This window comes from Sitophilus oryzae, unplaced genomic scaffold, assembly GCF_002938485.1.
Source record: "Sitophilus oryzae breed Bouriz unplaced genomic scaffold, Soryzae_2.0 scaffold_1297_pilon_pilon, whole genome shotgun sequence".
Lineage (NCBI taxonomy): Eukaryota > Metazoa > Arthropoda > Insecta > Coleoptera > Curculionidae > Sitophilus > Sitophilus oryzae.
In genome coordinates, this window is record NW_022145945.1 from 6,604,753 (window position 1) to 6,617,428 (window position 12,676).

The 12,676-nt window shown below is 34.6% G+C and overlaps 5 protein-coding genes across 5 annotated transcripts; 2 read left to right on the forward strand and 3 right to left on the reverse strand.

Annotated features, from left to right (window-relative positions):
* Positions 1–4,856: 4,856 nt before the first annotated feature.
* On the forward strand, positions 4,857–6,554 carry LOC115874669 (actin-related protein 10). The gene is made up of 7 exons (XM_030889889.1): positions 4,857–5,015; positions 5,084–5,324; positions 5,379–5,575; positions 5,626–5,866; positions 5,918–6,038; positions 6,090–6,218; positions 6,269–6,554. Exons 1-7 carry the CDS (start codon positions 4,945–4,947, stop codon positions 6,412–6,414), a joined length of 1,146 nt encoding a protein of 381 aa, XP_030745749.1. The 5' UTR covers positions 4,857–4,944; the 3' UTR covers positions 6,415–6,554.
* A 100-nt stretch (positions 6,555–6,654) lies between these two features.
* LOC115874670 (ATPase ASNA1 homolog) lies at positions 6,655–7,991 on the reverse strand. Its single transcript, XM_030889890.1, has 3 exons — positions 7,791–7,991; positions 7,496–7,725; positions 6,655–7,438 (listed from the first exon to the last, which is right to left on the reverse strand). The coding sequence occupies exons 1-3, from the start codon at positions 7,898–7,900 to the stop codon at positions 6,789–6,791; spliced, it is 990 nt and encodes a 329-aa protein (XP_030745750.1). The 5' UTR covers positions 7,901–7,991; the 3' UTR covers positions 6,655–6,788.
* Positions 7,992–8,173: 182 nt separating this feature from the next.
* On the forward strand, positions 8,174–8,848 carry LOC115874671 (ATP synthase subunit g, mitochondrial). The gene is made up of 3 exons (XM_030889891.1): positions 8,174–8,328; positions 8,465–8,658; positions 8,715–8,848. Exons 1-3 carry the CDS (start codon positions 8,289–8,291, stop codon positions 8,778–8,780), a joined length of 300 nt encoding a protein of 99 aa, XP_030745751.1. The 5' UTR covers positions 8,174–8,288; the 3' UTR covers positions 8,781–8,848.
* A 31-nt stretch (positions 8,849–8,879) lies between these two features.
* Positions 8,880–12,472, reverse strand: LOC115874668 (UDP-N-acetylglucosamine--dolichyl-phosphate N-acetylglucosaminephosphotransferase). The gene is made up of 5 exons (XM_030889887.1): positions 12,251–12,472; positions 12,077–12,191; positions 11,724–12,003; positions 11,507–11,672; positions 8,880–9,451 (listed from the first exon to the last, which is right to left on the reverse strand). The coding sequence occupies exons 1-5, from the start codon at positions 12,391–12,393 to the stop codon at positions 8,965–8,967; spliced, it is 1,191 nt and encodes a 396-aa protein (XP_030745747.1). The 5' UTR covers positions 12,394–12,472; the 3' UTR covers positions 8,880–8,964.
* On the reverse strand, positions 9,555–11,500 carry LOC115874667 (beta-1,4-mannosyl-glycoprotein 4-beta-N-acetylglucosaminyltransferase). The gene is made up of 2 exons (XM_030889886.1): positions 10,620–11,500; positions 9,555–10,558 (listed from the first exon to the last, which is right to left on the reverse strand). Exons 1-2 carry the CDS (start codon positions 10,939–10,941, stop codon positions 9,657–9,659), a joined length of 1,224 nt encoding a protein of 407 aa, XP_030745746.1. The 5' UTR covers positions 10,942–11,500; the 3' UTR covers positions 9,555–9,656.
* Positions 12,473–12,676: the final 204 nt, after the last annotated feature.

A 12,676-nucleotide genomic window follows, 5' to 3' on the forward strand; every position in this document is an offset into this window, starting at 1 on the left:
TAGTAGCAAGAAGAGCACTAAAGCTTACATTGCTATCCCATTACAGCACAAACGATCTGAGCGTGGCCACGTGCGAGGACCAAAAGGGGTTCAAACTTCTACTGGTCTCAGCATACATGCCATACGACGAAGAGAATCCCCCGCCGGAAGCGGTCCGAAATCTGGTTCGAGAAGCCAGAAGAATGGGCCAACAGCTGGTGATAGGATGTGACGCCAACGGCCATCACGTCCAATGGGGAAGCAAGGATATCAATGAAAGAGGTGAGTCAATAATGGATTTTATACTTTCTAATAACCTTACTATATGCAACAGAGGCAACGTGCCAACGTTTGCAAATAAAATTAGGCAGGAAGTTTTAGATCTAACCTTGACCACGGAGGGACGGGGTTTGATAGTCGAGGATTGGAGGGTTGATCTGGAGAGATCCTTCTCCGACCATAGGAGAATACTCTTTAGGATTAAACGAGAAGTCCCGCTTGTTAAACCCTATAGGAATCCTAGAAAGACGGACTGGAGTAAATATGAAAAACTCGTGAATAGGTATTCTAGCGAAGGGGAACTAACCCATATGCCGGAGAAATCGAATCGCGACTATATAGACAATACGGTTGAGAAATTAGGAGAAGTGCTTATTAGAGCTTTTAAAAATTCATGCCCTGTTAGCCGACCCCGTAAAAACACCAAACCGTGGTGGAACGCGGAGTTACGGCAGACTAGGACAGGAATAAAGAAGCTATACAATAAAGCACAAAAGGAGAAAACGGAAGAAAGTTGGGACGTTTATAGAAAGTGTTTCAACGAATATAAAAAGAAAATAAGAGAGGCTAAATGGGTATCGGTAAAGGAATTCAGTGAGTCCATCAGGGACACCAACGAGGCGGCCAGACTGAGGAAGGTACTGTCCAAAGAACCGATGGTACCAAGCAACATCAGGAGACCAGACGATTCGTGGACTGAATCCAACGCCGAGACCCTCAATCTTCTAATGGAGACCCACTTCCCTGGCTGCAAGGACCCTGAACCAAACGAAATCGATCGGCAAGAGCCGAGAGACGACAATGGATCAGGGGACGAAGCAGAGAAGAGGGAGAAGATCAGCAGGACCATCACAGAGGAGAGGGTAGCATGGGCAATTCGTTCATTTAGCCCATACAAGTCGGCAGGAGTGGACGAAATAACACCAATCATGCTGCAAAAAGCTCCAAGGAGCATCAATACCCTACTAACCAGGATCTTCCGGGAATGCCTATATTTGGGGCATATTCCAAAGAAGTGGAGAGAGGTAAAAGTGGTCTTCATACCTAAGGCGGGTAAACCAAGCCACTCTTTACCCAAGGACTTCAGACCTATTAGCCTATCATCGTTTCTACTGAAAACACTAGAGAGGCTGATAGATCTACATATTAAGGAGACTACAGATATTGAGAAGCAATGTGCTGCGCAACACGCATACCTTAAAGGTAAGTCAGTCGAAAGTGCTCTGCATTCGGTAGTAGGTACAATTGAAAAATCCCTCAGGGATAAGGAATACACATTAGTGGCTTTCTTAGACATAGAGGGTGCTTTCAATAATGTAAAGACAGAGGCGATCAAAAAAGCCATGGAGGAACTAAAGGTAGAGCAATTAACCATCAACTGGGTGTTAGAAATGCTAGAGAACAGGACTATCACATCGGAGATGGGAAACAGCTCAGCCAAAAAGTGTGCAACAAGAGGCACGCCACAAGGAGGGGTATTATCACCTCTGCTGTGGCTGATTGTAATGAACCCGATCCTGACCTCTCTGACAATGAAGGGAATTAGGATAAAGGCATATGCAGACGACGTGGTAATATTGATCGTTGGCAAAGACTTGCAGACGATCAGTGACATCATGGAATCTGCTCTGAAGAAGTTAACGGAATGGGCAAAAAGGAATGGTTTGGGCATCAACCCAGACAAAACCGAGCTCATTCTGTTTACAAGAAAATACAAGATACCCAAGTTCACGCTACCAAAGCTGGAAGGGAAGACACTTGTACTTGCTAAGGAGACAAAATATTTAGGAATCATTCTGGACTCGAAGCTTTCCTGGAAAAGGAACACGGAGGAAAGGATGATAAAGGGAATAAATGCATTCTATGCATGTAAAAAACTATTTGGAAAGAGATGGGGTCTGCAACCGTACATTATACACTGGATGTACACTGCTATAGTTCGACCAATCATCACTTATGGAGCACTAGTATGGTGGGAAGCGGTACTTAAAGAGACTAATAGAAAAAGCCTCACAAAAGTACAGCGATTAGCAGCTCTAGGTACAACTGGAGCAAGGAACAACACAGCGCAAGCTGCGCTAGAAGCAATTCTGGACTTGCAATCAATCGACTGGCTCGTAAAGGATCTGGCCGCTAAGGGTGCCCTAAGATTAAGGGAATCCAATCTGTGGAACCAGACCAACTACGGTCACTCGAGGATATTGCCAGTGATAGGGAAAATCATGGTGAACCGAGTCCACATCTGCTAGACCAGAAAACGGACTATATGCTCACCAAACATGATTTTGGAGAAAAGATAAGAATTCGCATTCCGACAAGAGAAGAATGGGAAAGCAACCGAGTAATGAACACTCAAGAGATAGCAGTCTACACAGATGCTTCCGCAAATTCAGGGGGCACAGGTGTGGGCATCTTCTCAGAGAAACTAGACATCCGACGATCTTTGAGGCTATCGGATGGCTGTAATGTTCTACAAGCAGAGGTTTACGCCATAAAGGAAGCGGCTAGTTGTATACGAGAGAAAATTGCTGATAGACCAATAGGGGATATAGTGATATACTCTGACAGCTTGCCCGCATTAAGAAGCATCACCATGCAATCAGTGAGATCGAAAACTGTGATGGAATGCCGAGAAGCACTGTCCTGGCTGCGTCGGGGTGGGGCTACTCTGTGCTGGGTGCCAGGCCACAGCAATGTGGTGGGCAATCAGGAAGCAGACAGACTCGCCAAAGACGGGGCCAGGGGAGAGGCCGTGGCAGATGACCCACCACTTTTGACGATCAACACACTGAAGGAGGCTATAGGAACTGCCATCAAGGCCAAGCAGCAAGAGACGTGGCAACACCGTGAGGACTGTGCTACAGCTCGAAGACTATGGCCAGTGGTAGATAGCAAAAAGACAAAACAGCTACTAGAGCATAAAAAGGACCTAGTACGCATAATTGTAGGTGTCGTCACTGGAAACTGTTCCACGGGGGTAAACCTCGTAAGATGGAAAGTTTCCGACGACGACTACTGCAGAGAATGCGGAGAGGAAGAAGAAACCATAGAGCACCTGCTGTGCCACTGTCCGGCACTGGAATACCGACGCATTAAAACTTTAGGGCAAGGTTTTTTGGAGGGACTAGAGGAAGCAGCAGAAGCCAACATCAGCGACATCGGGAACTTTGCAAAGAGCTGGAAGTGCTTTAACGCAAAGAAAGAATGAGAGGAAGGTTTGGTAAAACAATACAGGGGTATCGCAATGGGCCCAAGGCCTCCGAGTGAGGGATCAAATATGATCCCAAACCCCAGCAACCTAACCTAACCTAACCTACTAAAAATAATAAGAAATTCATATTTCTTTGTTTTAATTGGTCTAATGTTATTTACATTTTATGTAATAATTATACCGTATAATCGAAAAAAACGAAGTCTAGTTGGCTTGGAAATGAACATCGATGACATTCCCTAAATAATTTTACACATAAAATAATTAACTAAAATTTTACATTCTTGGAAAATTTGATATTCTTGAACCTTGTTTCTAAATATTCTAAATTTTTTGATTTTCTTGGGATTTAAGTTCGGGAAAAACGCTGATTAAGTTTTCATTTGGTTTTTCATTATTTTTATTTGGTTTAAAAAAAAGTTTCGGCTAACATTATAGCCTTCATCAGTGTTGTGTCATATGAAAAAAATAGTGTCGAATATAATCCAAAAAATTACATATAAAATATTCACACCACGCACCACATAATATTTACTGCATACTCCATAGTCTCCTTAGTCAATGTAGATAGTTTTACTATTAAGAATAATAATTCTAAAAAATATGTGGTCATCTTTTGATAAGTTTATATTAGTTTATTAATTGCAGTAAACATTATGTGGTGTGAATATTTCATATGTAATTCTTTGGATTACATTCGACACTATTTTTTTCATATGACACAACACTGATGAAGGCTATAGTTAGCCAAAACGTTTTTTTTTAAACCAAATAAAAATAATGAAACCCCAAATGAAAACTTAAATCAGCGTTTTTCCCGAACCTAAAAATCCCAAGAAAATCAAAAATTTTAGAATAATTTTACATATAAAATGCCAGCGATCTTCATTTCATAGCCATCGCTGACGCCTTTTTAGATGATATTGTATTATTTGTAAATATAATTTTTCGAACATTGATACTTGCAAAATATACATATAAATTTTGTGAATGCAAATAATAATACATCACTATTAGTAGATATTGAATGTTTTTGTTAAATTAGATCGATTTTCAAACCCCAAAATTTAAAATATATTTACATTTTACCCAATATCTTATGTAATACATTATTTGTATATTGTAAAACATTTGCTGCATTTGTATGGTTCATAGTTTTATTTGCCAAAGTATTTATTACTATAAATAGGTATATATCTTGTAATTATTAACTGTATATTATGTATATTTCATGTGAACTATATAATTTTTAAAATACAAACCAAAAATCTGAGGAATAATTATGTTTTCCATGTATTCTACAACATATTTATTAATCCGTAGTATCTAACTAGCGTGACGTCATAAATCTCGCCCCAAGGCTGTTCTATTAGAGACGGCATTGATTGAGCCAGAAGAGTTTAATTGCTAAGTAAAAAAAACAATTTTCATTAATACCTGTGACTAATTATTAATACGTCAAGTATATCAACAAAATGCCTCTTTACGAGACGCTATCTACCGAAAAATTGATAGTTGTTTTAGATATTGGAACGGCTTTTACAAAGTAATTAAATAATATTTACACGTTAGATAATTTTGATGATTAATATGGATAACATTTGCTGTGTTTAGGTTTGGATTTACGAGCGAGTTCGCCCCGAGGTACATAATTCGATCAGAAGTTCGATGTAAAAAGACTAATAGTTTAAGGCGAATATGTGATTATAATAGCCCTGAAGATCTGTATGATTTGTTGGTTGAATTTATTCACACAATATATTTCAAATATGCCTTAACTAGCCCAAAAGATAGACCAATTGTTATTGTAGAATCTTTATTGTGTCCAACATTATTTAGAGAGACGCTTGCTAAAGTATATTTATCATAAGGCTGGCAAGTAAATATTTCAACCTTTTTTTTCACACAGGTTTTGTTTTTACAATATGAAGTTTCATCAATTTTGGTATTACCTTCTCATTTGGTTGCTTTGGCAAGTCTAGCGATTGATACAGCTTTGGTTATTGATGTAGGATATAAGGAAGCTGTAACAATTCCAATTTGTTATGGATTACCAATAGTTCAAGCATGGCAAGCATTGCCATTAGGCGGAGAATATATCCATTAGTTAGTTTTTACAGCAGTAATAATATCATAAACTAATTAGATTATTTTAGTAATCTGAAAAATCTTTTGAGTAATTGCAATACGGGAATCCAAAATTTGTCGGAAACTGTTTTAGAAGATATTAAAATTAGGTGTTGCTTTGTAACAAAAAGTTCTCGGGCAAAACAACTTAATTTAGCAAAATCTGAAATTGTACCACCTCCAGATGTTAAATATCCATATGCCGGTGCAGAAACCCTTTTAGTTGCAGGAAAAATTAGAGAAAAGGTGTTTGAAATAATGTATGAAGAGGTAAATTTCATACAAATAGTTTTGAATACACAGTAACTTTTGTTTGTTTAGGATAATGATCATTTGTGTTTGTCCACAATGATACTTGATGCAATACTAAAAGTGGATATAGACCTACGACAAAAACTTGCAGAAAATCTCGTTTTAATTGGTGGAACTGTTATGACATTAGGTAATTAAAATTTATAGACACTTTAGAATTTTGACTCAAAAAAAATTATAGGCTTTAAGGCGCGTCTTAAGGAGGAACTACAGAAACAACTCCTGAATGAGAGATATCAAATATTAAATATCAAAGAATTCAGATTTCATTCCCCACCTTGTAAAGAGAATTATGCAGCTTGGCTAGGAGGTAAATCAGTAACATTGTATATACAATAACAAGAATATTTGTTTCTATAGGTGCAATTTATGGAGCAACTGATTTTCTTTCTATGAAGGCAGTTAGTAAAGATTTTTACTTACGAGAGAAACATTTACCTGATTGGATAAACTTAAAAGATGTCACTAACATGAAATTACCAGATTATACCACTCGTGTCTTATAATTATATTTCTATAAACCATCACAGTATATTATACAGTAAAATAATTTTTATTTTAATTTATAGATATCTTAACATTGTTCTATTTATTTTATATTTTTGTAAATTTAAGTGAAATAAAAATGCTTTTCTTTGATATACAGGATTAGTGTATTTCTGCTGATTACTAAAATGAAGTAGCCAATAACCATTTTTATATTTCACAAAAATATTTTCCCCAAAGGTGTAGTGAATAATAATAAATTAGTTTTGATAGAAAATCTATTAAAACAATACCCATATATACATCTTGTAAACAAATTAATATAAATTTCAAAATTTATAAGGTTAGTTGTACATTAAAACAGAGATTTCAAAACTTAAATGCAACATTATCTCTATACAGTGTATGGTTTAATTAAATACTCTGAAAAAGCTTTTATTTTCTCTATCCCTCTCACTTCGTTTTCCAACAATGGTAATCTGGTTACATGAAAATCTTCATACAGGTCTTCAATCTGATCGAGGTATTTAGCCTGAATTTTAAATCGTGCATTGCACATTCGACACCCATCTTCGCCTTTCTTTTTAAATATAAGTTGATTGACAATTATATTATGTGTGTCTATTTTGCATTTTGTCAGTTCTTGTACTAAACGTTCTGTTTCATATAGGGATAAGAATTCGGCAATGCATACACAAACAAATGTGGTTTGATCAGGATTTTTAAACTGTTCATTTACTTGCTTAACCACTGAAAGTAGTTCGTCCATTTTCGAAGAGAAATGTTCAGGGTTTAAGTCCTGTAGTCCCAAAAGACCACTGAACTGATTTATCATAGGGGCTATTTTTTGTTTAATTTTTAATAGTTTTCCTAAACCTTTCTCAACTACCTGGGGAAAAGACAATAGTCTTAAAGTGTGGCCTGTTGGAGCTGTGTCAAAAACAACTACCGAAAAATTCATACTTTTTATAAGCTTCATCACTTCAGCGTATGACATTGTCTCATCACTACCAGGAAAGGCATTTATAAGTTCTTGTAATATACCTACAAGATATCTATGTTTATTTACATATCTATTAATAGAAACATCATAATGATTACCTTTGCTCATTTTCATGGCATCTGGTTCTCCATCAAAATACTCTTCAGGCAATTCATTAACACCTACGTTGGGATCAATCTCCATTGCATATAAATTTGTAAAGCCTTTGACCAACGTTGGTACTTTAGAGAACTTTTGCTCAAAAGCATCAGATATGTTATGAGCTGGATCAGTAGAAATAATCAAAACGGTTTCACGTACCTTCGAAAGCTGCACTGCTAAACTGCAGCTATAAAGATTTTGCAATGATTAAGCCATTGTACCAGACACGATTATGCTTTCCTTAATTATTACCTGCATGTCGTTTTTCCAACACCGCCTTTTCCACCTACAAAAATCCATTTTAAGCTATTCTGTTCAATAACATTTTTAAGAGAGGGCTCAAGTGATTCTAATTCAGACATATTAATTTTGATTAGTATACTTTCTTTGATGAACAAATAATCTTTAATAATCTAAATTACTCTTGTCATTTTATTTTTATAGGTTAGAAAAATGAAAAATATTTATAAAAATCCTGGAGCATGATTTCTTAAAAATATATGATCTAGAGTAGAGATCATATATCAATGATCGGTAATTTTAAAACTAACGTCGATATGTTGACTAGATGCCCAACTAGCAATGGCCAATAAATGCAATAAGAAGTCATGTTAGCTTAGAGCCTGCAAACGAAAAGGAAGAAGCATCCAGCAGCTCACTTCATAGTAGTTCGAAGACAGAAGCAGAAGTAGAAGGAAAAAGGAGTTTCAAAGTCAAATTATAATAAAATACTTTAAACAGTTTTAAAAAATGGCCCAATTAATATCCAAGGTGCCGACACTAATTAACAGTAAGTAAATTTGTTAATTGATTTACTGAAACGATGATTTTTTAATATGAAATATATTACGTAACGTCTAACCTTAAGATACATTCGAGTTTAGCTATAACTTGATCAATTATGTAATGCAAGGGGTAAATTGTAGGATCTATAGCAGCGGCAAAACCGAAATTGGAAGTATTCGTAAAATATGCTAAAGTTGAATTAACCCCTCCCACCCCTGCAGACATTCCACAAATTAGAGCTGGAATTGGCAGATTAATCAGCGATGCCAAGAGTGGAAAGTGGAAGAACACCACTGTCAAGGAGGCTTTTGTTAATACTTTGGTCTCAGTAGAGGTACAACAGCATAATTTCATCGGTTATTTTAATGATTAATTTAATTTGATTTGTAGGTCTTATGTTGGTTTTATGTTGGCGAATGCATTGGAAAACGCCATATTGTTGGATATGATGTGTAATTTTTTATATTTTTTTTTAAATGAAACTGTAGATTAATTTGAATAAATATTAATAACATAAACTAATATTAAATTTTATGAAGTATTGCAATAAAAAACTTTATTTGTAACAAATTTATATTTGTGACATATTTACACTTTCTTTGGTTTAGCAACTTATAAATATCTGGTTTTAAATCTAGTACTATACATCATAAAATATCCAAGCAAACGGATACCTTATAATAAGTGCTAATACTGAACAGGCCACTTGTATGGCTATTAAATAACTTGTAAGCTTGGCTTCATGTAATGGCCCAGTGTATAATAACACTAGATTTATGAGGGTAAAATTGTTTGTTATGATTGTATCAGATTTCTCTTTCCACTGAATTAACTTTAATTTTCTAAATATTGTAAGGCATAGCTTTCCTAGAACATTTATTTCTGAATATTTAAAAACAACTAGACTACATTCCATGCGATCTGTTTTTGAATTAAATTTTGGCAACCTATGTCGCGGACAAGGAACTAATTTGAATAGTTGGGGTGCAGAATAGAGAAAGTTAAAAACTTGAGGAATGAAAAATAATAGTGCAGTTTTGTTGAAGCGGCCCAAAATAGCGACTACCGCAAATGTCATGCCGGAAAAGTAACAAAATGTGTCTCCTACAAACACAGAAGAGGGATACCTAAAATAAAAATGTTATATATGAATTTTTATATATAGTAGATTACTTATAAATTATATAAAGGTACTATTGTATAACACTGAAACAAGATAAAATAGGACAATTTGTTTTTATTTTCACAATTACTTATAATATCACAGATAACAGATCCTTCACTAAGTTATTTGATAGGTCTGTAAACTAATAATTTAATTGACTAGTTATACTAAACATAATATTCATTCTGCGAATAAAAATTAATCAATAAAAAGTCAAACTTGAAATCATTCTCAAGCACGTAAGATGGTGCAAAATCTGTATCAGAATATCTGTGGCCCCTTTCAAGTTCTGTTTTCCCATCAATGTACAAACCATTTTCTATAAGACTTTCAATATATTTATGTGTTATTTTATTGGTGCCTATTTTATCCCAGTTAATAAGGTTGTGCGAAGTGTTGCTTGTTAAATATTCCATTATATCTTCCGGTGTTGCACAATATTCACAAAACCATCCCCCAGTATGATTTAAGTCACCCAATGTTATTCCTCCACCTAATGTTTTATTGTTTACAAGGATCGATAAATCGTTGCTCAATATATCGCCTAAATATGCTACAGTGCACGCACCACCAGATATAATTGTTTTCTTTGGGTAGGTCCAGAAAAATCCAAAAACAGACCACTTAAGTCGAAAGTGTATTGGTTCAGGAATATTTTCATAAAATTTCAAAAATATCAATGACGCCCTATCAGGTACCTCATTTGACAGATTAAAAATAATATAATCACTCTTTTGAAGATTCTTGATGTGAGATTCAGCAATTTTCCAAACATTATCCTGAGTATTGTTGCCAACATATACAATTTTGTGTTGCCATTTCTTGAAAACATTCTTTAAATCGTCTTCAAGAGGCCCACTATCATCTTTATACAAAACAAATACATCAATGATATCTCCTAAAGAATTAATTCTCATATCTGTTAAAGTACTGCTAGATTTGTCAAATTTAAATATGTATATTAGTCTTCTTTGGAATGGAAGAGGTCCCTTCATTTTTGAGCCTTTTTTACTAGCAAGAATTGCTCTAAATAAAACCTCTGGTTGACCACAATCTGGGCCATGCCATCCTAAAATTAATATAAACAGCAATAGTTGTTATAATTGCTCGAATATTTAAAATAAAATCACCTGGCAAACAATTACACTTCCAATTGATTCCTTTCGCAACTATCATTGTTTTAATATCAGTGCCTTCAGTAAAACACATACTGGAATTAAAATCCAAAAAATAGCCCCTTGAACTAGCTCTTTCTAAGTTTATATAGTTATCTAACTGGATTTTCGATGCACGTTTATTTTTTGATATGTAACCACCAGTTAAAAATGAAATTTTATGTAATCCCTCTTTTGCTTCTGTTCGATACAGAAAAAAATATAAAATTAACACCACTTGAGCTGCTACCAATATCAGAAGAAGATACTTTTTCCGACTGAATCGACATAAATACATTGTATATAAAAATTCTGAGTGTAACTACCAATATAAGATTCTGTTATTTTAGGTAGGAGGCCAAATTAACTCCCGGCTATATAATATACGACTAGCAAATTTCATTATTATCGGTTTTCGACCAACGCCTAGTTTATTTTAAGCCGCAAGAGGAAAAAAGGATAACCAAAATTTGAAGACGCCAAAAACAGCTGCGCAAAGTGAGGTTAGATTGAGCAAAAATAATTCTTCCCAAAATTATAGAGGCGTAAACACGGATGTATATATAATAGCGTAAAGTAACAATTTAATACATTTGAACTACTCTATTTGACTCTAGCTGAGAGCCTCAAAAAGAAGATTAAGAATTCTTTTGAAATCATGAATGGGTCAGCAAAATACTTTAACAAAGACTAGTTTTATAAGAGATAAGATTATCGCTATTTTATTAATATATTTTTTCTTTTGTATAGAAATGCAAATTTGTTCAGAAGAAAATAGAAAATGTATATCGGGAAGAAAGAAACGGCCAACGTAAACGCCCATTGCTGATTTGAAAAGATTAATCCTTTTTATTTATACTTACCAATTGTGTTTAAGCAAAGCAAGTGACGCTGCCACATATGGCATCATAAAATACAAGCTGAACTGATGAGCCTTTGAGAGATTTCCAAATAATTCAATGACATTGAAAATTATTATCGATAAACCTATTACTACACTTTGTCCCACTTCTAAACCATTTACGCCAGCTAAAATTTCAAAAATTCAATTAGATAAAAAGGAGGATAATTTCAACATACCTAATATATTAATTGCATTTGTACAGAATACAGCCAGCATTCCCATATATAGATAATAAAAAAGTCCTATGTCAACACTTGTACCAAACATGTCTCTTAAAGGTTTAGGCACTATCACAGTTGTTGAGTTAAAGCTTACATAGTAAACCATTAAAAGAGGTAAGGAAGCAATTGTGGGAAGAAGAAGCTTATGTCTCCATGGAACATCCAATACATCATCGGCAAATCCCAAAAACAACATACAGCAAATTGAAAGTAAAGCTGCTATATATTTTACAAACTAAAATGTTAAAATTAACTTATGACTAATAATTTTTGGTCAAATAAACAAATAAATGCATTGTTTACTTTACCTCATCTTGTGGGAAATTTGCTTTATATAATAGACTATTTCCAAAAGGAACTGGTATAAATAAGAACATAGTAATTAAAAAGGTGCATCCTGTTACTACACCTAATGATTCAGGGCTATAAATGAGAGTTGTTTTGAGAAAATGTTTAGTGAAATAAAAAAAAGTTAACCTTACATTTTGTCGCTTGTCGTCTTGCTCATATCGATTCCAAACAAGTTTGCTTTTATAAACTTGTCCTTTAGTCGAGGTATCAGTCTTACTGTTATAATATAGCATATTACAGCCATAAAGAAATTTATTACTAAAGGAAACAACATTTTTCTTAAATTTTATCTCATAACTATCAACTTGACAACCACGTTAACCGCGTCCCGCGTCAAATATTTGAATATATATCTTCTTAAGAACATTGTGGCCTCAACTGCCTCCAACTCTAAAATATGACGGTTTATAATGGGGATATAGGGAGGATATGACTCTTCACTTTGGTCCACATTTATATGTTATCGAAGTTTATAAGATATAAGATTATTATTATAGTATTATATGATTTTCTCCAATATTTTCTCATTCTGATTTTTTTTGATGTTGTCTTTCGAA

Coding starts and splice junctions, on each gene's coding strand:
- LOC115874671 (XM_030889891.1), top strand. CDS start 8,289: ATGGCCCAATTAATATCCAAGGTGCCGACACTAATTAACA. Junction 8,329..8,464: donor GGTGCCGACACTAATTAACA/GTAAGTAAATTT, acceptor GGTAAATTGTAG/GATCTATAGCAGCGGCAAAA. Junction 8,659..8,714: donor ATACTTTGGTCTCAGTAGAG/GTACAACAGCAT, acceptor TTTGATTTGTAG/GTCTTATGTTGGTTTTATGT.
- LOC115874667 (XM_030889886.1), bottom strand. CDS start 10,941: ATGTATTTATGTCGATTCAGTCGGAAAAAGTATCTTCTTCTGATATTG. Junction 10,559..10,619: donor GAAGTGTAATTGTTTGCCAG/GTGATTTTATTT, acceptor TATTAATTTTAG/GATGGCATGGCCCAGATTGT.
- LOC115874668 (XM_030889887.1), bottom strand. CDS start 12,393: ATGTTGTTTCCTTTAGTAATAAATTTCTTTATGGCTGTAATATGCTAT. Junction 12,192..12,250: donor AAGACGACAAGCGACAAAAT/GTAAGGTTAACT, acceptor TCTCATTTATAG/CCCTGAATCATTAGGTGTAG. Junction 11,673..11,723: donor AAATGCAATTAATATATTAG/GTATGTTGAAAT, acceptor TTGAAATTTTAG/CTGGCGTAAATGGTTTAGAA.
- LOC115874669 (XM_030889889.1), top strand. CDS start 4,945: ATGCCTCTTTACGAGACGCTATCTACCGAAAAATTGATAGTTGTTTTA. Junction 5,016..5,083: donor ATTGGAACGGCTTTTACAAA/GTAATTAAATAA, acceptor TGCTGTGTTTAG/GTTTGGATTTACGAGCGAGT. Junction 6,039..6,089: donor TGGAACTGTTATGACATTAG/GTAATTAAAATT, acceptor AAAAAATTATAG/GCTTTAAGGCGCGTCTTAAG.
- LOC115874670 (XM_030889890.1), bottom strand. CDS start 7,900: ATGTCTGAATTAGAATCACTTGAGCCCTCTCTTAAAAATGTTATTGAA. Junction 7,726..7,790: donor GTTGGAAAAACGACATGCAG/GTAATAATTAAG, acceptor AAATCTTTATAG/CTGCAGTTTAGCAGTGCAGC. Junction 7,439..7,495: donor TGCCATGAAAATGAGCAAAG/GTAATCATTATG, acceptor GATATCTTGTAG/GTATATTACAAGAACTTATA.